This window comes from Crocodylus siamensis, chromosome 6, assembly GCF_052110815.1.
Source record: "Crocodylus siamensis isolate JL-2025a chromosome 6, ASM5211081v1, whole genome shotgun sequence".
Taxonomy (NCBI): Eukaryota; Metazoa; Chordata; order Crocodylia; family Crocodylidae; genus Crocodylus; species Crocodylus siamensis.
Window position 1 is genome coordinate 787444 of NC_143400.1, and position 23013 is coordinate 810456.

The 23013-nt window shown below is 47.7% G+C and overlaps 1 protein-coding gene across 2 annotated transcripts in view; it reads right to left on the reverse strand.

The window, feature by feature from the left end:
- WDR62 (WD repeat domain 62) overlaps nucleotides 1-21978 on the reverse strand; it is a 35651-nt gene extending 13673 nt beyond the window's left edge. Inside the window, exons 1-20 of one of the 2 annotated variants that reach the window (XM_090056070.1) lie at nucleotides 21815-21978; nucleotides 21142-21233; nucleotides 20280-20342; nucleotides 19514-19571; nucleotides 18252-18422; nucleotides 17359-17493; nucleotides 15341-15523; nucleotides 14337-14497; nucleotides 14000-14174; nucleotides 13504-13641; nucleotides 11729-11904; nucleotides 10297-10388; nucleotides 9293-9418; nucleotides 8157-8224; nucleotides 7380-7501; nucleotides 6672-6747; nucleotides 5424-5535; nucleotides 4067-4130; nucleotides 2581-2703; nucleotides 291-412 (exon numbers count right to left, since the gene is read on the reverse strand). In XM_090056070.1, the coding sequence (XP_089912196.1) occupies nucleotides 291-412; nucleotides 2581-2703; nucleotides 4067-4130; nucleotides 5424-5535; nucleotides 6672-6747; nucleotides 7380-7501; nucleotides 8157-8224; nucleotides 9293-9418; nucleotides 10297-10388; nucleotides 11729-11904; nucleotides 13504-13641; nucleotides 14000-14174; nucleotides 14337-14497; nucleotides 15341-15523; nucleotides 17359-17493; nucleotides 18252-18422; nucleotides 19514-19571; nucleotides 20280-20342; nucleotides 21142-21233; nucleotides 21815-21925 (2368 nt within the window). In that variant the 5' untranslated portion in view covers nucleotides 21926-21978. Of the gene's footprint in view, nucleotides 1-290; nucleotides 413-2580; nucleotides 2704-4066; nucleotides 4131-5423; nucleotides 5536-6671; nucleotides 6748-7379; nucleotides 7502-8156; nucleotides 8225-9292; nucleotides 9419-10296; nucleotides 10389-11728; nucleotides 11905-13503; nucleotides 13642-13999; nucleotides 14175-14336; nucleotides 14498-15340; nucleotides 15524-17358; nucleotides 17494-18251; nucleotides 18423-19513; nucleotides 19572-20279; nucleotides 20343-21141; nucleotides 21234-21814 lie in introns of those variants that run through there. The other variant, XM_090056071.1, reaches the window with a different exon arrangement.
- Between the last annotated feature and the right edge of the window lie 1035 nt (nucleotides 21979-23013).

A 23013-nucleotide genomic window follows, 5' to 3' on the forward strand; every position in this document is an offset into this window, starting at 1 on the left:
CCCTCCCAGCCCCACACAGCAGCCAGCAAAGCCCCAGAGCAGGGGTCAGCAACCTTTTGCCCCCAGGAGCTGCTACTTGTGACCCAACGCTTAGGCCCATAGGCCACAAATCTCCACGTACCTCCCCCCACCCCAGCGATCAGCAGATGATGTACAGGGAATAGATGGAACGAGGCAGGAGGCAGGACCCCAGAGACAGCCTCTCCGCTGCCTCGGCTCCAGCCTGCTGTATTCCCAGAGCTGCCACGGGCTGGATCCAGGAGGCTGTGGGGGCCTGAGCTAGAGCGTGCCTGTATCCGAGTTGTCTTTGGCAGGGGTCTGCAGAGCGGATTCTTCTTCCTGCTCATCGGTTTCATCGTCAGCATTCAGGGGAGACCTCATTCCACTGGGTACGGCCACATATGTCTTCCGCCTGAGGGTTACAAACATATAGTAGTTACCAGCACCCTCGCTTTATCCTGCCTCCTTCCTCATTGCACCCACGTGTAACTTCATAGCCAAAGACGTTAAAGAAAAATAATTGAAGAGGATAAATGGGACAGATCCAGGATTTGGCAAAATGGGGTGTGGAAGCAGGCACCTATGCTGCAGGGCTGCCAGCTGCATCCTGGATCGGGCCACTGGAGTCTCTGGGGACTTCTTTAAAGTCCCCCACGCAGGTAGGAATCCCCCCCTCCCTTCCCTTCCATGCTCAAAGGTGTACCCGTCTCCACCCCCTCCCACCTGTCGCTGCTGCTTTCCTCTCTGCCTTGGGGAAGGGAGAAGCTCCAAAGCCTGCTGCAGCTGGGCTGTACAGAGGCTGGGCTCAGCTGGGGACAGCAGCAATGGGTGGGAGGGGAGGGGTTCCTTCTCCCCAGGCCTGCTCTTGGGGGAACCCTGCACCCTAGTTTCATAGTTTGTAGGGTCAGAAGGGACCTGGGCAGATCATTGAGTCTGACCCCCTGCCATGGCAGGAAAGAGTACTGGGGTCAAACGATCCCGGCAAGGTGTTCGTCTAGCCTCCTCTTAAAGACCGCCAGGGTAGGAGCCAGCATCACTTCTCTTAGAAGTTGGTTCTAGATCCTAGCCGCCCTGACCATGAAGTAGCACCTCCTGATATCTAGCCTGAATCTACCCTCTACCAGCTTGTGACCGATATTCCTAGTCACTCCTGGTAGCACTCAGGGGAACAGGGACTCCCCCAGTGCCTGCTGGTCCCCTCTGACTAGTTTGTAACAGGCCACTAGATTCCCCCCTCAGCCTGCTCTTGTGGAGGCTGAACAGGTTCAGGTCCCGTCGCCTCTCCTCGTAGGGCCTGCCCTGCTATCCCCTGATAAGGCGAGTGGCCTCCTCTGGACCCTCTCCATGTTGTCCACATCCCTCTTGAAATGCGGCGCTCAGAGCTGGAGGCAGCACTCCAACTGCAGCCTGACCAGTGCCACATAGAGGGGGAGGATCACCCTGCCCATGCTGTTCCCAGCAGCCTGAGTGAAGAGGGCAAGAGCAGCTTCAAAGCTTCCCCAACCCTGGGACAAAAAGGAAAGCAGCCATGGCAGTTGTGGGGCGGGGGCACTGTTGAGCACCAAGGGGAAGGGTAGTGGGGGGGATTCTTATGTGCTTTGGGAACTTTTTTAAAAACCTTCAGAGGCTACCATGGTGTGGTCCAGTCCAGAAGGGGGGGTGTAGTCATGCTACTGCACCCATCTGAATCTGCCCATGAGAAGGCCTCTATCCCTAGCCCCAAAATACCAATCAGAGCCCAGCTAAGTCAGGCAGGCAGTAGGCACACTCTCTTAGCTCTCAAGCATTCAGAAGTCCCTGCCTGGATTCCTGCAGCCCTGATGCTATGACTCTGGCCAATAAGTGGGCCAAGACTGCCGTTCTCAATGTTTGGTATTATGTGCCTGGTTCTGGGCAGCTAACGAATACGCCTTTCCTCCCATCTGGTGGCTCCCCCGGCTGGATCCAAGCAGGTTGGCAGCAGTAGCAACAGCAGAGCCTGTGGCTGAATGATGGCAGGGGACCAAAAGCCCTAGGCTCCCTCCTAGCTCTTCCATTTAGCACCAATGCCCCATCCTACACCTATCACAAATTGCTCAGATAATGCCCTGCCCCTCAGTTATTCCAGCAAGCCTAGACACCCTCTAGTACATGCCTCATCTACCTCAGCTGTTACTATATTCTCTTGCATACAAAACACGTACCTTCTCCCCCACCCCAACACACAGCCGCTGGAAATTGGGCTGCACATGATATCCAAGAAATGCAGTAAGAGTGGGAGTCAAAGGTGACTGGTTACAATCTACTCCTCCAGTGGGCCACCGGCTACAGAAACTGCTGTGCCTCAGCTAGTTAAACCTTGAGTCACTCAGCTCAAGACAGCCTTGACTTGATCATCCTCAGCTTTATAGTTAAGTGGTGGTCACCGTGTCTTCTTTCCACAGCCACTTGAAGAAGGGTATAGACCTTAAAGTGGAAGATTATGCCCACGTGCAAGTGTGCACTCATGCAAATGAGTTCATTGCTCAATTTGCATAAAACAAACACGCACCTGCACAAAACTCAGTGACTATTACAGTTAACGAAAGCCCGCTCCCATACCTGATTTGGTTAAACCAGTTTAGACCCTGTGCTTTTTTCTGCCGCTGTGTCTCATCAAGTTCGATCAAGTGCTGGTTCATAGAGTTTGTAATCTCCGGGCCAAGTAGCCAAATAAACACGCAGCTGGGAAGGGGGAGAAAAATTAATTTCCTTTGAATCTGAGCAAAGGAATCTTTCAATTCCTAATAAAGACTTTAGCCAATAGTCCAGCTAGCTAAAGTCATCCAGAATCATTTTATGAGTATAAAATACATCTTGTGCTAGGCCGAAAAGTCTTCTCTCAACTGCCAGAGCCAGCAGGAAAAAAGCCATCCCAAAACACCCATCAAGAGAACAAGTAGACTCAAAGAGCAGGTATTTCTCACCTGCTTACAATCAAAATCAATGCCAAGCAGGCAGATCCAATCTAACTCCCAGCAAAGTTAAACTTGGACCTATAATATTCCACTGACAATACTCCATTAGTAGCAGAAACAGCCAGAACTGCAGCACTGACAAAGTGCTGTGTTAGCCTCCATCAAGGAATCTACCCTTACTGGGGTAACTGCCCAGCAGCTGGAAAAACCTGCCCTCAGTCTAAGCAGTCATGGTGCAAGATGCTGTTTAGGGTAATGAGTTGTGTCTCCAGTTATCTGTAGTGCACACATGCATAGCCCAATAAAATGTTGATGGGAACCTGGTCAGGCAAGAGATTCTTCCACACTTGTATTGTTCCCCACCCTCTCTCTCCCCTTGTGAGAGTGAAGGAGGTATCTTACAGCAGAGCTAGGTGCAATATACCCAGGTCCCCTGGCTTAGCATTTTCTTTTTGGAAGTAAACCCTAAAGAAGCAGTACTCAGCCTTTTGGTGCCATAGGCTGAGTGGCAGGAGGCTGTTGCATAGGTCCCAAGTGTGCACCATGTGCCAGGAGCAGGCTCCATTCTGCTTCCCGTGCCCCCATACTCCCAGCTGGCTTGGACCCTGTGCCAAAGAACAGGGCCCCACACTGCAGGATTGGGTCAAGTGCTGCCATGAGCTGGGCCTGATGCATTGATCTAGCATGCTACCTGGCCAATGGGTCCCTATGGTTCCAGAAATTTGGCAGTAGGGGTGTGGCAAGTACTGTCACTGCTCCCCCAAGCCCAAGTTTTTGGACCCAGGGGAACCCTTGTGGGCCAGATGGCAGGGCTCCACAAGTCCAGGGTTGAGAACCTCTGCTCTAAGACACAGGTACTCAGAACTCCAAGGCACTTCACTAGTCTGGAAATTCAGTAGCAGGGGAGCAGTGGCAATTAATAATGCCACCATTCCCCCACTCCTAACATTTCCAAGCCTTACAGGCCAGAGAAGGTGATTCTGTGTACAGGACCGGGGCAGGAGCCTGGCATGTGGGGACCGATCAGGGCTAAGGACTGACTTTGCACTACTCATCTGGCCCTTGGGTACCACTGCTTTAAAGAAACATAGAGACTTCCAAGAATAGCTCTTACTGAGGTACAAACATACCTGTCTCCTGAGACGGTGATCAAGTGTTTGCAATCATAGGTGAACTTCATCCCAGTGACAATTTCTGTAACAGAGTAAGGTCTCAGGTTCAGAAAAGCCATTCTATCAGGTAGTAAATTGTCAATATTATTCAAGAGCATTTGAAGAAGTTAATAAAAGGCAAACTCTTGCCTTATTTAATGAGCGGACTGATGATTTCTCTTTCACATGGAACTCTCCTTTATTTAGCATTTTGGCCTATATTCTGTACAGTGATAACAGTACCATATATGCCACGCACCAATGAAACAAATTTATACCTGGGGGGGTGGTTAACTAAAAGTAATTTAACCCAGTTGGAATATCTTTGAATGGAGGACAATGAAAAAGGAGAGTCCAGCAGAGGGCAACAAAACTGGTTGTGGGGCTGGGGGACATGACTGGTGAGGAGCGGCTGAGGGAACTGAGCTGATTCAGTCTGCAGAAGAGAAGACCGAGGGGGGATTTGGTAGCAACCTTCAGCTCCCTGCAGGAGGATGCAAAGAAAATGGAGCTGGACTGTTCTCAGAGGGGGCAGATGACAGGACAAGGAGCAAGCTGCAGCAAGGGAAGTTGAGGTTGGATATTAGGAAAAACTGTCACAAGGAAACACTGGACCAGGTTACCTAAAGAGGTGGTGAAGTCTCCATCCTGGGAGGTTTTTTTAGTCCCAGTTGACAAAAGCCTTGGCTGGGATGATGGAGCTGGGGCTGGTCCTACTTTGAGCAGGGGGTTGGACTAGATGTGACCTCCTGAGGTCCCTTCCAACACTCATTTTCTATAAGCAAAGGCTGTGCATCTCACTGGAAAGGCTCTAATTAAGTTCCCAGTTTCTACTGGTAACATTGTCACTTCCTATATAATCAGATTACTGCATTCAAGCAAACTCCAAATATTATACAGCAAAATAAAAATGGCACACTGATATACTAGAACCTGCTACACTAATTTCAATAGGACTAAGTAAATGTGTTAGAAAAAGCTGCACGCTTGGAGTTTAGCAATGAGAATATTCTAGAGGAAGTAAGCTATATAAATGTGATTAAGTTCAACTAAGATGATGTCATGCCAACCTTCGATCTTAAATGTCTTTGCCATTGTTTTTTAATTATTAATTAAATTAAATTATCACTCCGGTACATGACTGCATCTAAAAAATTTCACTTTGGTTAAAATACTGCTTTGGGGAATTTACATTATTTAGTATAATTTATATATCCTTTGTGTTGGTAGTTTTCAAATCACAGCTGACGTGACTAAAAGCCAAGTGATTCATACTACTGATACCGTTCCTGAGCTAAGCACATCTAATCATGAGACCGGAGGGAAGGACTCAAACCTGAATGTCCATACATCTTGGCCACACAGTCACCAGACTGGAAATCAATAATCGAAATACTCTTATCAGAGCAGCTTGTTGCTAAGAAAGTTCCCAAGGGATCCAGCTGCACCTGTAGAAAAATGAATCAACACAGGCCATTAGACATGCACAAATATATCTGCCTGTTTACAAGGATGAGAAAATGCCTGATATCTCCCCTCACACCCCTAAAAAAAATCTAGAAGGCACAGGGTAAGTCGCCAAGAATTAGAAACCTCCAAAAATTTCTGTCATGAACCCCGCTGTGTTATGAGGGATCACAGCATGTCCTGGATCTTTCTTGTATTTTGTTGCATTGATGTGTGGCAGGTATGGTTTCACTGGAGAGACCATATTACCATGCGTCCATTTATGTTACTGTTATTGCTGTACAGATTACATGTGCTTTCTGTATACCCTTATGGGTTTGGATAAGATTCACTCAAGGAAGGGGAGTGGGTTTCCGACAATTTCCACTATATGTTATGGGCATTATAAGTAGTTACAGCAAACTGTAGCAGTGGATTTCCAGATGGTTCCATCATGCACAGTGTTTAAAATTAAAAGTAGGCTTCCAAAAGGTTTGCAATGAAAAACTAGCAAATGATTTTACTGCTTCTTACAAAAAATGACAGATCTCAACTGTTTCAGCATGGGTCCGTGGGGGTGGCATTCACAAGGTCACTGCCAACACTGGTGACCTAAGAATTTCCAACTATGGCACTTGTTCCCTCTGCCGGTCCACTATAACGCATCTTGGATCAGTTTCTGAACAAACTGCAAAACCCATCTCTTCCCTCCCACCAGGCCACGCCACAAATGGACTTCTGAAAACCATAGAAAATTCAGGCTGGAAGGGACCTCAGGAGGTCACGTCTAGTCCAACCTTCTCTTCAACAGGACCAGCCCCAACTAGATCATCTGACCCAAGGCTTTGTCTAGCCACATTTTAAACACCTCCAAGGGTGGAGAGTTCATATTATTCATAGCTTCAGAACACTGGGAGAGAATTCCCATTATCCCTCGCAGAGCATGATAAATTTCCCCAGCTCACAACTCTCGACAGGACGAGACAGCAATGCCTCCAAGCTGGATCATGCTGCTTTAGAAGGGGGATGCTACATTTTCCTTTGACTGCCTTTGTATTGCTGGTTTGCATATTAGAACTGTGCCTCCAGGACAAGTTTGAAGGCGGCATATAAAATACCATAACAATTCACCCCTTACCTTCAGGAGTGACCCATCATCGCTTTGAGAACCTTTGTAACAGCACTTCTGTTTTCCACTCGCAGTATGGTATACCCTGAAGGAAAGCCATTGTGGATTTTAACTGGCACACAGGTGCTGTCAGACAGTAGTTTTACTAAGAGGTTAGATGATGGATTTGTATAGGATGGTTGGGTAGGGCTGATCCTGCCTCAGGCAGCGGGGCTGGATTAGATGTGACCTCTGGATGTCTCTTCCAGCCCCACTTCTCTACAAATCTATGCTTTTTGATCACTTGTTCCAGACTGGGCTGCACCAAGGCTCCTGCTGGGCCTCGAACCCAGAGGGTCCCAACTAGAGGGTTTGGCCCCTCTGCTCAGTCAGATTGACAGTCATATCTAGGGCCAGGGAGGAATTTTACCCCATGATCAGACTGGTATGAACTGGAGTGGGGGGGGGGCAGGGCGGTGTTGCCTTCCTCTAGCAGGAGCCATGGCCTCTTCCTGGGATCTCTTGAGCTTCCATTAATAACCTTTTACAGCAGCAGGATGTTGGCTGCCCAGGCAGGTATGATGTCTCCCTGCTTTCCCTGTGGCAGGTGTGATGTCTCGTGGTTTTGTGAGGGTTGACTGCATGGTTTTGCTAAGAGGTTAGAGAATGGATTTGTCTGGGATAGTTTGGACAGGGATGATCCTGCCTCAGGCAGGAGGTTGGAACAGACTCATTCACCTGACGTTTCTATCCTGACAGGCTACAGCGACATATTTCTCGGTTATATCGACATCCATGTCATACAGGGTGTTTTTCTCGGCAACGTGATGAGTTCTGACAAAATTAATCCCATCTGCAACCTGTGGTAACAACAAGGAGGTGAAACCGAGATGCCCATTTAGTAGGGACACAACCTCTTCTGCTTTCCTCCCTGTGAACCCTGGCATGATTCCATCTGTTTACAAGCACCATTTTTAGAAACCCTCCCGCAGATCTTGGGCAACACACTGGCTGAATTTCAGGTAACCCAATAAATCCAAAATAGCTGAGAGCAACTAGAAACAACGTGGTATTCAACCTCTCTGGCTCCAGGGGACAGGAGAGCAGTGCAGACAGGAGAGCAGTGCAGGGATGGTCTGGAGGTCTGATCCTGGATGGGATTGGCCTGTGGGTGTGAACTGGTGTGCCAGCACAACCCTGTATGCTGGATCTGGCCAACATAGCTAATGTGTTCTGGGTCATGGGACTCTCTACAAGTCTGGGCACCTGGCAGCAGGGGAGCAGTGGCAGCAATTAATCCTGCTTCCACACCCCACATTTCTGGACCCAGGGAGGCCTAGATGACATTGCTCCATGGGCCAAATCTGAACCACAGGCTACAGGTTGAGCACCACTGTCTTTAACAATTTATTAATAAAATTGATTTGGGGGTGATTTTCCAAATTACAGTATAGCTTCAAATTGACCCACATTATTTTGCTAGAGAACCCCTTTTCTCCAAGAACACTCTCTTACTTTTTGTGCACTGCGGAAATAAATGCTTTTGTCAGCCCCGCAGCTTATTAGCTGTACTTCTCCGTTACCTAGAAAAGAATGAAGGGAAAATGAAGATATCAGGAGATCTCAGCGCTTACTTTCAGCTGGCAGGGGCCTCGCTGCACTGGTCCCTTTGGAAGAAGGAAATAAAAGGGAAGAAAGCTAGAATCTTTTTTAAAACCTAACACTTAAAAACCCCAATGCCAGAGAGTGGGTAAATAACAGATGTCAAGTTTATCCTGGGTCTGACTGTCTCCATGAATCAGAATAAGCATGGAAATTTGTAACTTGAACAGCAAACAACTTGAATTAGCTCCGATTGTCCCAGGAAAAATAAACAAGGTATCTCAGATATTTCACAGGCACTTCAAGTTGGACAAGAACAGGAGAAGCTGTCATTCTGTAGGATTCCAGGTTGTCCGTCTGTAGGGTCCCAAAATAATAAGCTTTGTCCCAGGAGAAACCTGACATCTGTTTTTAGCCAGCGCCAGCTGATCTAGGTCGACATAGCCCTACAGAAGTAAACACAGCAATTTTATACTTGTATCTGGCCACTGCTCTTCAGTAACAGAGTTATAAGAATGCATGGCAAAAATAGTTTAAGCCTAAATAAGCAGCAAATCTATATGGAACATTTCCTTCGATTAAGGCAATGGTCAAAGTTGGTTGATAAGCCAGCCTGTAGCAAACAAGTTAAATCAACTGAGCAGAAAAAAGGGTTGTTTTTTAAATGGGGGGCGGGGAATACTACAAAAAGAAAATAAATCTTTTTAATGCCTTCCTCAGGATGGTAGGACAGGGCTGCAACTTAACATGAGCAGCCACAAATGTACAAGGTGACCAAGGTCAATCACACAGATGCTATGCTGAAATGTAGCCTCGTGAGCATAGAGGTAATTAGCTGTGTTAGTTTGAACTCAGTCTAATTAAATAAGACATTTAATCAAACTTTATAGACTAAGACCTATATAATTAAATAAGACATAATATAGGTCTTAGTCTAGAAAAGATGCACTTCATCCCCATGAATATATGATTTCCACTTTCGCACTGAGAGTTATCAAAAGAAAATTGAAGAGGAATCTTGAAAGCCAACTCAGAGCTTGGAAACTTACCGGCAAATTTTACAGCTGTTATGGCCGACGAGTGATCATCTAGAGTTTGCTCCAGCTTGTAATATTTATCTACATTTAGCACATGAATCAGCCGATCTCTGCTGGCAGAAGCCAGAAGCGCCATTCCTAGAGGTATTCAAAGACATCATTCTCCCCACCATTTTTTTTTAAAAGCCACACCCACTTTCCAGGTCACAGCTAGGGTTGCCAACCCTCCAAGACTGCCCTGGCATCTCCAGGAATTAGATACAAATCTCCAGGGGATGCTGAGTCACATAGGGCATTCATTAAAATAAATATTAAACACTGAATCTGATTTATACAGTAGTCCAGTGAGTTTTTAAAATGCAATAATCATGTGCCTTCCTGACAAGGTCTATGCGCTGTAATCCGTAACCAATACACGGAAGCACATGGGTACATTGGTGTTCCGGAAACCTCCCAGAATAAACTTAAAAAGAGTTGGCAACCCTAGTCATATCTAAAAAGTTACTATGCAAAACTAAATTTACTCATAAGCTCTGTCTAAAATAGGTTACTGCATGTGCATCTCTTCCCATTAAATATATTAAGAAGGACACTGTGTAAAAGCAGAAAATGTGGTCCCCAACTGCATCCCCCCCACACCAAAAAAGGAAAAAGAAAAAAAAAAAAAGGAGAAAATTATCTTGTCACTTATAAAATGAAAGCTGTGGAATGAAAAATCATTGAAATAAGAATCAAATGAAAATTAAAATAATGAAAGCATATCTTTGAGAGGTGCATCTTATACAATATAGGCCAGAAAACATATTTAAAATAAGAACTCATCAACAGAAAACAATTGCTACAGAATTAAAATTTCACATCATTTCTAAAATTACATGTAGGTAAAAATGGAAAAAGCACGAATAGCCTCCAATTATATTTTTAGCAGCATCTGTGTGTTCAGTTGGGATTCTGCCATCTTCCCCGCACCCAATTACACTTCAGAATTGGTTTTCAAAAAAGAAAGACTCTCTTACCAGTTTCTGGTTTGGAATACTCCAAGCAGAGAACTTCCGAATCATGGGCTTCTACTTTAACCACTTCATGCATAAATTGTAACTCATGTATCCTACGATGGAAAGGCATAGTTAAAAGTCTTCTGAACTAAAGCCAGCAATGCTCCTATGCATTGGCCAAGTAGACCCATGGAGGCAACAGAGAGATATACAAGGGCTAGAAATCCGCCTTAAAGAACTCATCTATTTACACAGCTTGTCAAAAAGGGAAATGAACATTGTAAATCAAGTCACCTAGAGTGGAGAGAGAAGAGTGTCAGTTACCAAAGGGCTCATTAAGCCAGTGAACTTAGCAGGAACTAATTGCTGGGAACCGAAACCAGGCAAGTTCAAACCTAGAAATTAGGCTTCTTATTTACAGAGAAGAAAATTAACCATTGGAATATGTCCTGTGGGAAATAATGGAGCCTTTGTTCCTTGATGTAGAATCATACGAAAGGAGGGCTGGAAGGGGCCTCCGGAGCTCACATCTAGTCCATCCCCCTGCTCAACATAGGACCAGCCCCAACCACATCATCCCAACCAAGGATTTGTCTATCTGGGACTTAAAAACCTCCAAAGATGCATACTCCACCACCTCTCTGGGGAGCCTGTTCCAGCACTTCACCACCCTCTTCGTGAGAAAGTTTTTCTTAATCTCCAACCTCAACCTCCCTTCCTGCAACTTGAGCCCACTGCTTCTTCTTCTGTCATCTCCCCCCACTGTTCTCAGTGGGGGCAGATGACAGAATAGAGACTGCATTTGAATAGAGACTGGACTCCTTATTCCAGAAAGCAAGGACTTTGCGACTGTGGTTTCTCACAGAGCCAGAAATTCAAGGCAAGGTATAAAAATCATAGTCCTGGCAACTACCATTCAAAATCCATTAGGCTGCCTGAGACCCAGCACTAGGTAGTGCAGGTACTTAATGATACAACCACAAGTTTTTTGCCACTCGAGCATTAGAGGATGCTGTTCCAACCCCCAACATAAGATGCCTTGTCCTCTATTAGGTCTGGAGACTATATTTATTTCCGTTGCGGGAAAAGTTAGTAGTTTCATGTCAAACTGATGTCACTATCTTGGGGCTATATACTGCTGGCTATCACCCTGGTGTCTAAGTATCTACGACGTAAAAATCAGCCATCGCCTTAGTGGGAATTTTTTTTGACTCACTGGTTTTCTTTTTCAGGATCAAAACACTGCTTGGGGGTAAGTGAGGTAGAAGGGAAGCAGCACAGATCATCATTCTTAGTGTGGGAAGGCTTTATGTCTAGAACCTGTTGAATTTGATGATCAATACCTCGTGATTAAACAGGAGTCTTTATGGCACTGAATCAAGAGTGACACTGCTAAAAATATGTTCCGCTTCTTGCTGCCTGTTCAATGTGCAACATTATCAGCCATACTTACCTCAAGTTGCCTCCTCGGTCACCTGAAGCCAAGTGCTGGCCATCGGGGCTGACCTGCATCACACGAACACCTGATTTCACATCAAGGTAGCCTGCATTTTCGCCCCGGTCAGACACACTGGTTGGGTCTTGCAGATGCTGGGTGTTGTTGTCCACATAGATCACTTTCAGCAAGGTCTTTAAAAGGTGAAGGGGGTGGGGAGACAGAGAGAGCAGGCTGCATAATTACTATAATAAAAGATACCGAAACATGCAATGACAGTCCTTGGAAAAAACAAAGATTTTAGAGTTTCCCCTGCTAGACTGGAAGGTATGGGACCCTTTATCTCAAGTCAGAGATTAGGAAGAACTTGGTGATGAAGGTGATCAAGCACTGGAACAAGTTGTGGAATCATCATTCCCAGAAATAATTTTCAAGACCAGGCTAGACAGGCACTTGACTGAGAGGGTTTAGTCAGGGCTGATCCTGCCCTACACAGGGAACACATGAGGTACCTTCCAGCCCCATTTTCCTGTGATCCTAAGAGTCAACATTGAGAGACCACAAGGCATGTTATAAAACTGACTGCATCAAGGAATGCATAAGTAAGCCTAGTTCAAGGCTTCTGAAATCACTCCCCTGTATTTTCGTGGTGCTTGTCAAACAGCAATATCAACCTCCCCGCAGGCATCAAGAAACAGAAATTGTGCCTATTCCAAAAGTCCATGAAGCACAGAAGAGAAGGTGAAGACTTCCAGCCTTACTTGTAACATCTAACTCATCAACCCAAGGAGGCAAAAATCTATTATACGCTCTTGCTTCATCTGAACCAGAGAAGCAAATAGGGACTGTTTCTACAGTCAGATAATCAGTAATGATTCCCTTCTGTTCAACACTGGGGAGGCCACATCTGGAGTCCTGTGTCCAGTTTTGGGTCCCCCACTACAGAAAGAATGTGGACAAATTCAAGAAAGTCCACGGGAGGGCAACAAACATGGTTCAGGGGCTGAGGGACAGGACTGGTGAGAACAGGCTGAGGGACCTGGGCTGATTTAGTATGGAGAAGAGCAGACTGAGGGGGATTTAATAGCAGGCTTTAACACCTGCAGGGGGGCTGCAGAAAGGATGGAGCTGGAATGTTCTCAGTGGGGGCAGCAAGGAGCAATGGGCTTCAGTCGCAGCAAGGGAGATTTAAGTTGGATATTAGGAAAAACTCTCTCACAAGGAGAGTGGTGAAGCACTGGAACAGCCACCCAGAGAGGTGGAGAAGTCTCCAACCTTGGTGGTTTTTAAGATCCAGGTAGACAAAGCCTTGGCTGGGATGATGGAGTTGGGGCTGGTCCTGCTTTGAGCAGGGGGTGGGGCTAGATGTGACCTCCAGAGGTCCCTTCAACCCTTGTTTTGTGTGATCATCAGGAAACTCAGGTTCTTTAGATTACTATAAAGCCTTTGTGTACCCATTTAAAATAAGGCTCTTAAATTCGATTTAAAATTAAGGAGTAATTCATCCTGGGTCAAACAATACTAAGTTTAAAAGGCAAAGATATATGAATTAGTGCCTTGGCAAGAGGAAGGGACTGCTGAAGAATGGTATTGAAACTTCTACCACTGCTCCACTTTCCTGGCCAAAAAGTTCTTCCCAGCCATTCCAGAGCCCTGGACAAAAGGGAAACATTAGATTATCTCTAACATTAACTACCTTTTCCTGTTTCTCACAGTCTTTACGACTCATCTGTTACAGATTTGCTGGCTTCAGCCACCAGCATTTGTTAATAAAAGAGAGCTCTGATGCTTACGTCACTGTAGATGTTCTTCTGGAAGTCAGATCTTGTGCTGTTTTCCAAGTTCCATATTCGAATGGTGTTATCCGATGAGCATGTCAGAAAAGATCCCGGAGGCAAACAGGATTGGTGATCCTCCAACTCGGGGTAAACCTAGGCATTGGCACCACAAAAAGAGGGGTTGAGTGCACACAGTGAGATGCACCTTCATTTAATATTCTAAAACTGCCTCTCTCAACCAGGATCCAAACCCTCTGGTTGGTCTTGTTGTGGGCTTTCTAAGCTCTTTGCAACAGAGGGACTGTTCTAGGGGGTTTTTTTTAATTATTCCAGCAAAATAGAGTGAGAGCAAAGAGCTAACATATTCCAAGGGGGGATTACAGTCTGAATCTAACTCCAGAGCACCCTTAAAAAGATTTCATGGCACCAGGGTGTTGTGGCACCATGGTTGAGAATCAATGGGATGGAGAATACATTAAAGCTTTCACATAGCAGAGGACTTCCACCTTACCTCAATGTTCCACACAAAGGAACTGTGGAAAAGGTCCGACCACACTTTCCCCACTTTGCTGATGTCTTTGACATCCCAGACGTATATGCTGTGGTCTTTGTATACGCAGGACAGCCATTGATTGCGTGGGTCGAATGCCAAGGCAATGGCATCTGGATAGACAGAATCCGGCCGTCTTACAGGAAGAGTTGGAGAAAGAGGAGTTGTTCTTTAAAGGCACCATAAAATCTGCTATGCTTTAGTTTGCAACTTCTGCTCCCAATATACCCAGACTCTACCCCTCTCAGAGCCTGTCAGATCCCTTTAAACATACATAGTCCATATAGAATTTTTGTACCTTGGTTCTGGTTCTTTGGCTACATCAGCACCCAAGTAATGCGGCTTTGGTAGATCAGTGAGATAGTGCATGTTATGGGAATGAAAGATTCTCACGGTGCCGTTGGCACAGCCACAAAAGATAAACTTCTCACTAACACAGATGCAGTTTGCTTGCGGAACCTGAAGCAAGGAGTGCCCACACACAATGAATACAATTTTAAAAACACCAGGCATGGTACTTAGTTATATAATACCGTATGTCACACACCTCCAAATAAAACACATTATGCTTTGGTTGCAATTGTTCCAGTCACAGCCAAAAATCTGGCTGCAACTTACTTGCCCTCAGCCAGCTCACTGGCTGCTTCCAGCAAGAGTTGGTTTTAACTCGCTCACAGACACTGCTAAATCGACAGTAGCTTTTGGCTGTTCATAGAATCATAGAAAATGAGGGTAGAAAGGGACCTCAGAGGCCACATCTAATCCAAGCCCTGCTCAAAGCAGGACCAGCCCCAACTAGATTATCCCAGCCAAGGTTTTGTCAAGTTGTGTCTTCAAAACCTCCAAGGACAGAGAATCCACCGTTCTAGGTAGTCTGTTCCTGTGCTTTACTATCCTCCTTGTAAGAAAGGTTTTCCTTATATTTAACCTCAACTTCCCTTGCTGCAGCCTGAGCCCATTGCTCCTTGTCCTGTCATCTGCCCTCACTGAGAACAGTTCAGCTCCATCCTCTTTGGAATCACCCTTCAGAGTTGAAGGCTGCTATCAAATCCTTCTTCACTGCCATCAAATGCTATACAAGTTGGGAGTTTAGCCAGATGCAAAAAGTGGTTGGACCCATTCTTGGAGGAAAGGGGTACTGAGAGCTCTTGGGCATAGGAGCAAGGGGCACAGCCTCCAAATCAGAGCTTCCTAGACCTTTAATGCTGCAGGCTGAAAGCAAGAGAGGAACAATACGCTGACAAGAACCAAGGTGTCAGAAACCAAACAGAAGAGTTTTACCCCTACAGTTCAAACTCTCACCTTCAAATCAATCCATTTTTCCAACATACGCTTCTCATTGAATTGACAGAGGAGCCCTGAGTATGAAACACAAAAAGTATTGCCCAGTATCTTCCCCTGGCCACAGGCCACGCCGCAAAAGATGTTATTGTGAAGTTCACCCAGAAGGCCAGAGCGACCAACCAGAGGCACGGTCTCCTTGATCTGTAATTACACATAATGCAATGGTATTAGATGCAGTCAGTACACTTTAATTACTAACGGGTGGATGATTTGAAAGGAGGGTGGTGTCAAGCCTACAGCCCACAGTCCAGGGAATCTGGGCATGTGGCTAGCAGGGGAGTGGGTAGGGACTGCCACAGAATCTGGGACCCCACTGAACATAGCTGCTTGTCCACAGATCTGGCCCGTGAGGAGCTCCATGCTCCTGATCCAACCCGGGCAAAGGGCAAGTGTGACACCCCCGATTCTAGTATTTCACATGCACTAAGCAAACTTCATTGCAGCACTAGGAGGCAAGTCATTAAGTTATCTTCAGCAGCTGGGAAAGCAATAGTGTCTCTCCCATACTTTCTAGAATCATGTAGGTATGCAACCGTCAGAGGCAAACAACACGTTCAGGATGATTAAGGGAACTGTGAACAAAACTGAAAGCATCATGATGCCTCTTTATGAATCCATGGTGCATCCATACTTTGAATACTGTGCCCAGTTCTGGTCCTTGCACCAAAAGGATTCAGAAAAACTCAAGGAGGTCTAAAGAAGGGCAACAAGGATGATGGGTGCTAGGGAGGGGCTTCCCTAGGAGGAAAGACTGAAAAGGTCAGGCCTCCTCAGTTCAGAAGAGAGATGTTTGAGGGGGAACAAGACAAGGGTTTACAACATACTAAGGGACAAAAAGGAAGTCAACAGAGATTTATTCTTGGCTGTCTCTTACCAGACAAGAACGAGGGGTTATGGCATGAAACGAGCAGGCTGGCGGTTTAAAAGAGCACAAGGACATTCTTTTCTACTCAGCATGGAATAAAAGTGGAGAGCTCATGGCCACCATATGTGAGGGAAGCTGAGAGTTTAGCCAAATTCACAAGGGGACTGGAGACATTCTTGGGGGAAAGGGGCATGTGTAGCTATTGAGCATACGAGTGAGGGAGACAACCCCTGAATAAGAACTTTCTAGACCTTAAATATCATAGGCTGCAAGTGAAAGGGAAACAGTGGAAAAAAAACTCTGCTCATGTTATACAAATCAACTTTTTGCCTATTGCTTTTAATTTTACGTATTTGCTTGAGTTTTGCATTGCCTTAAGAAATCCCATTTTGTATTGCTCTGTAGCTTGACATAAGTGCTCAACCGCTTTATGTTGTGTGTGTGAGAGAGAATGGCGAGTGTGTCTGTGGAAAAGGAAAACATCAGCCGGCGACTGGCTGAAAAACACAGACAAACAACCAAAACAAGAAGAATCCACCCCAGAACTGTGAGAGAAGAACGGCAATCAACCTTCAAGGAAGAACACAGCAATAACCCAGCAAAAGCCCAGAGGACTGGGTGAATTGATAAGGCTATAAAAGACGGGGCAAACATATCAATTTTGGGTCTTGTTCCGCGTGTCATCCTGGAGCATCCGTTCATCTGACGAGATAGACCAGCAGGAGCCCGACTCCTGCCTGTGATCAACTTGGCTGGCCAGTAAGTCAATCCAAGCACTAATGAGACTGGTAACGTATACCAGCGCAGAACACAAATTGGGGTCTGAATGTGGTGTGTGTGCATTAAGCGCTTAATCAATAAATGTGGCATCTTGCCTTATCCTCCTTCACAAGGTCTCGCTCGTGATCTGAACAATTGGCAATCTGTGTAACTCAGACCCAGTTCACTCTCCCTTCCGGCATCTGCTCTCTCCCACTGCGTAACGCAGGAAATTGGGCAAGATGGATCTGTGGTCCGACCCAGTGACATTTCTTATGTACCAAATAACTCTGCCCTGCCATCAGCTTACTGCTTCCTGGCCCCTTACATCCAAATTGAAAACAAGGCTCACCTTTACTTCTCTTGGCGCATCCAAAAACCAGAATTTAACATGGCGGTGGCCAACAGTGACGAAGTAGCTGTCCTCTGAAAAGGATATCGCCATGACCTTGCAAGAAACTTTGTTTGAGGCAAGTAGAGAGTCTTTCTGCAAGGCAGGCAGAAAGACTAAAATGATTCATAAGGTAACAGATCTAGGACTTGAAACGTGGAAGTTAAGCTTGAGTTTTCCATGAACAATGGGGATTTGGACATCACCCTCATGCCTGAGAGCTTGAAATCAAATCCCACCAGGTGAATCAATTAACATCAGTCAAAGTCATGGAAAAACTGACGGCAGTCTCAGGTAGCTGAATCTAGTACAACCCCTTCTCAAGGTAGGATCAGCCCTGCCTAAACCCAAGTGTCTGTCTAATCCCAGGGTGCTCAACCTCCAGCATGTGGGTCAAGCATGGCCCACAGAGCCTTGGAATCCAGTTCTATCAGAGAAATGAGTGGAAATACATAACTGTACTAAGCTTCTCGCCACCAAGGCAAAGGAAGGAGCAGCCTGGAACTTGCCTCTGCCATGAGGACGGATTCTGAGAGCCCCAAGACCTCCCCACCCAGCAGCGAGTATGTCTATATATTCTCTGCTTGTTAACATGGCGTGATTGCTAACATCCCGATGAACTATTGTATCATTCAGAGGAACTTGCTTTGGCTTGTCTTGCACTTCTCTGGATAAAATAAAAGCTGCTCCCGAAACATTCCAGGTGTAACAGAGCTACTGCAACCTCTACATCTTCCCAAACAAACCACATTTTGCAGGGCCTGCCAGCATATACCCAAGGGATGCATAATGTTGTATGTTGGCAGGAGATCCCCAGGAGAAACAATTTTTCCCCCGCGTCTGCAGCGACTCACCCTCCAGTCCCACACATTGACAGTCATGTCGTGCTGATAGCCCACTGACACAATGTACTTCATGTTGGGGGAAAAAGCCACACAAGCCACACCCTGTTTGTGGCCCTGCAGCTCTGATACTTGGGTCTTCTCCTCAACATCCCAAACTCGGACTGCCGGCCTGTGCCCATGCTGCAAAGAGAATTCAAGTGGTAGCACACTGGCACATCTTATGCAAAACAGAAACACTGTCACGCTAGATCAGGGATGTCAAACTCACTCCACCCCCCACCAGAGCACAGATTCGGGCACCACCAGGATTAAAGCACTACTCTGCCCCCTGCTGCTGACAGACATCCCAACAGGGCTCCACACCCCGGATTTTGGTGTCAGGACCCACCTCACTTGACCTACCCCGTACCTCTTGGCCTCACTGGCAGCCCTGCAGCCAGACAACACAGCTCTGTGGGCCATATCTGGCCTGTGGGGCATGTTTGACACCCCTGCATTAGATTAACCCAATGGACCATCTAGCTTAGGATCCTTCTTCCTCTTTGTTCTGCTCTTAAGTGCTCATCTTTGCAGCTTATATTAGAAATACTGTATTTTCTCATACTATACACCATATTTTTGAAAGGCAGAATGAAAGGGAAAAAGAGACTTTTCCAGAGTTCTGGGTGCACAGAACAGGGACTCGCCCCTGCTTTCCTGCTTAGCTAAAGCTGAAACCCTAGCTACTTCTGAAGGCTGATCTCCATGGGTGAAGCTAGAGTCTCCCAGAGAAGGAGACACAGCACAGTCATCAGAAGAAAGGTTAGTTAACTAGGAACATCAAGACCATTAAAAAGGAGAATGATTGTTAACATCTATAGAGTGAAGAACAATAAGTCAATTGACTCCTCCAGCCGCCTGAATAGGAATGCTAGAGCTGCTGCACTGTGGAGCAGGAATCAAAGCAGGAAGCTTCTGTCCTAGGCAGAAAAGTAGGCTTTTCTGTTTAATGCACACAACCCCAATTTAGGGGGGCTGATTTGGGAGGGAAAAGGTGCATGTGGTATGTGAGGACATAAGGTAAGCATTACCAGGTCAAATGGCCAGAGTTCAAGTAGTGTCCAGCCTGGAAAGGCTTCTTCAACCCAAAAAGGTACCAAATGGACTTTCGTTCTAGTGTTACTATGGCAGCCAAGAAGTTACTCCCAGATTTCAGAGCACTTGGCCTTAGCCAAAAAAGCAGAAACTTCATTACCAACACGACTATATTAATATACTTCAGTACAACTCACTTCACCAGTGACAATGAATTTTCCATCAGGTGAGAAAGACAGAGCACTGAGTGTCTTCCTGGAAGAGAGAGAACACCTTCAGATCACACTGAAATGTTATTCATAACATTTACACTAGTTTAACCACCCTCACAATTCCACTTGAACCACACAGACAATAGCAATGAGCAGTGTTGCTGGTTGTACATTTAATCCGGCTTGGAGCTGAATGAGAGATTGGAAAGGGAGACTGGAAAGAGTCCAGCAGAGAGCAGCAAAAATGATGAAAGCCTGGGAAGCAAGACTGATGAGAAAAGGTTGAAAGAGCTCGGGATACTGAGTCCGGAGAAGAGAAGACTGAGGTGGGATTTAGTAACAGTCTTCACATCTCTGAAGGGCAATGATAGAGGATGGAGATGGGCTTTTCTCTGTAGCTGGAGAAAGGACTAGGAGCAACAGTCTCCAGCTGCAGCAGGTGGAACTGAGGTTGGTAACGAGGAACTTTCTGACTCTGAGGTAGTCGAGCATTGGAAGAGGCTACCTAGAAAAACTGTGGCATCCATGGAGATTTTCCAGAGCAGATTGGAGATGCAAACGGCTGGGGATGGGTTAATCAGAGCTGATCCTGCTAGGAGGAAGGGGGTGGACTAGACGTCACTCCTGAGGTCCCTTTCCAAGCCAACTTTCCTATGATCCTATAGGCCTCAGCAGCCCAACCCCCCCAGAAAAGCACATCTGGAGACTTATACGCTACCCACATAGCCAGTGGATGAAGTATTTACAATACCTGGAAGTATTAAAGATGTGTCTTTGTTTATTCTTTTGGGGATTTAAAATTACAACCACACATCTGAAACAAAAAAAAAGCAGATAAGGTATTTGCATTACTGAACATACAGTTCAGTTTCCGGCGGTGGCGGCTGTTGAGGAGAAGCCGCTGTCAGAGTTTGGAAGAATCAAGGGCTTGTTGAAGAGAAAAAAAAGCCACAAGCAAAAGCAAAGAGCTGGCATTTTTGGAGGAGGGGGGGCTCAAGTCTAACAGGCCTGAGAACCCCTGATTTAGGGACTTACAGTTACTGCAATATCAGGTCAGATCCTAGGACAGGGGTGGGCAAAACGTGGCCTGCCAAGACATTCTATTCAGCCCACAGGGCCCCTAAAAATTTTAGAAAATTAATATTTTTCTGCCCCTAGCTGCCCATCATGTGGCCCTTGATGGCTTGCCAAAACTCAGTAAGCGGCCCTCCGCCCAAAATAATTGCCTGCCCCTGTGCTAGGATGAGAGCTAACTTCTAGGCACAAGCAGCCTTTACTTACGCAAGCAGCCCTGTGATGTTAGCCTCCACTTACAGACAGGTGACCAAAGCGACCAAGGCCTGCAAGTAATCGGGCGGGACAGTCCCAGCCCAGGAACCGCAAGCTGTGCGACTCCAGCACATCATGCGTCCCGGATTCACAACATCGTGCAGGGATGCGGGTTTCCCATTTGCCATGGGAAATGGTGGGTTTCCCCTTGCACCAGGCAGCGGCCCAGCTTGCAAGGGGCTACTTGGGACTGGATCCTGCCAGCCGCAGCCCGTGGAGGGGCTGTGCCCCACTCCGGCTTCCCCGAGCAGGGGCCGGGTGAGCCCTGCCGCCAAGACACTCACCCTGCCGGGTACGCGATCTGCCCGCTGTTGGGGTCACAGGCCAAGCCACTGCTGGTTTGCGCAGTTATGCCCAGCACTTTCTCCAGCATCACCTGCCCAGAGAGAGGGGGGAGTGAAGCCCAGCGCGGGGCAGGGGTGGAAGCCCCCAGCTGTTCGACCACCCATGGGCCGCAGTGCCCAGACCAGGTCCCCCATCCTGGGGCCAGGCAGGCCAGCCTGAGCCCCCCTCCTCCGTGGGTGCCAGGAGGGAGCTCAGGACAGGGATCTGCCCCCAAGGGGGGAACGGCTGCAGCACGGCAGGAGCAGGAGCCCCCCACTCCTATCGCCGCTGTCTGCTCATCCCCCATCCTGGCAAAGCCCCGCCCCTTCTCATCAGCCCCGCCCCTTATTCCAAATAGCCCCGCCCATCCGGTGCCTCACCTAACCCCACCTTTATCCCACACTAGCCCCGCCCACTCCACTCTCCCTTATTCACGTAGCTTCGCCCGCCCACGCACATCCCCACCCCTGCGGCACCCAAGCCCCCGCCTTACTTCACTATAGCCCCACCCACCTCACTCCCCATGGTCATCCAAGCCCCACCCCTTATTCCACACTAGCCCCGCCCACCACATCCAAGCCCCGCCCTTAACGGTTCTCGCATCACCCCTCCCTCGAAGCCCCGCCCCCTCACCGCCTCCTCCGGCCCCTGGTGCTTGGACCTCCGCCGGAGGCTGAGGAGCGGCGGCGAGTCGGCGCCGGAGCCGGGGCCCCGCGTGTGGAAGCCGCCGTCGGCTGCCGCCATCGCCCGCTCACCCGGCCGGGCCCCAACCCCGGCAACCGTTCCGAACCGCGCGCGCCCACCTCCCATTGGGCACCGTGACCGCCACTCAGCGCCCGCTCCCAGCCAATGGCGGCGGCGGTGACATGAAGTCCCGCCCTCCCCGCACGCCCGGCATGTCGCTTCGTCCAGCCTCAGCCAATAGCGACGGCGATTCCATCGCACTTCCGCGCCCTGCCGACGGGCGGCCTCCAGTGGCCAAGAGGCGAGCCAATCGCGGCCGCTCTTAGCCAACGGTGACGCCCTCTGTAGGCCCGCCCCTTTTCTCGCCTCTTGCGGTCGGGTGGGGTCCCAGCCCCTCCTCCTGGAGCAAACTTTTACACTATTTGTTGTGAGGCCTGGTGCGTTTCTCGTGGCAGCCCCTGCGGGAGGGCGGCGCGGGCGGAACAGGACGGCGAGCCACAAGGCCAAAAGAAGTACCGTATTTACTCACATACAACACCCCCACCTATAAAACACCTTGTTTTTAAAAGGTACAAAGGGGGAGGGTGAAATCTTTCTCCCCAAAATGCCAGTTACCCAGTATCAGCTTCCAGCACCAGCAGCCAGGGCACCCCTTTCCCCCGGGGAGCCAGAAATGGCTGTTGCCATATTTCCTTCCTTAGGATGTGCACCCCAGTTTCCCAGAGGAGTTTTCCATCCGTTGACGACTCTGTGCAATCCTCTGAAATACAAACTCTCACTTCTACCCAGGAGAGCATTCACAATCTTTTCTCCAATGCCTGATGAAAGGTGTTTGTGCCCGAAAGCTTGCAACTAAAAACATTAATTTTTGTTGCAAAAATGTTGTTGGTCTAATAAAAGATCTCGCCTCAGTGATGAGACCTGATTGCCTTTCCCTCTAGACCAATACGGCTACAACCCAGATACCGCCCCCATTTCCAGCATGGGATCTCCACCCGTCGACACCACGCAACTATGCACAATGCACTGTTGTCTTGCACTAGGGCAACCGCTGTTTTGAATGCCCCCTGGAAGTGTGGACCGCTGTAAGGGCTGGACTTTTAAAGTCTTGCTGGAAGCGGGGCAAGGACTCTCTTTTGGAGCCTGGA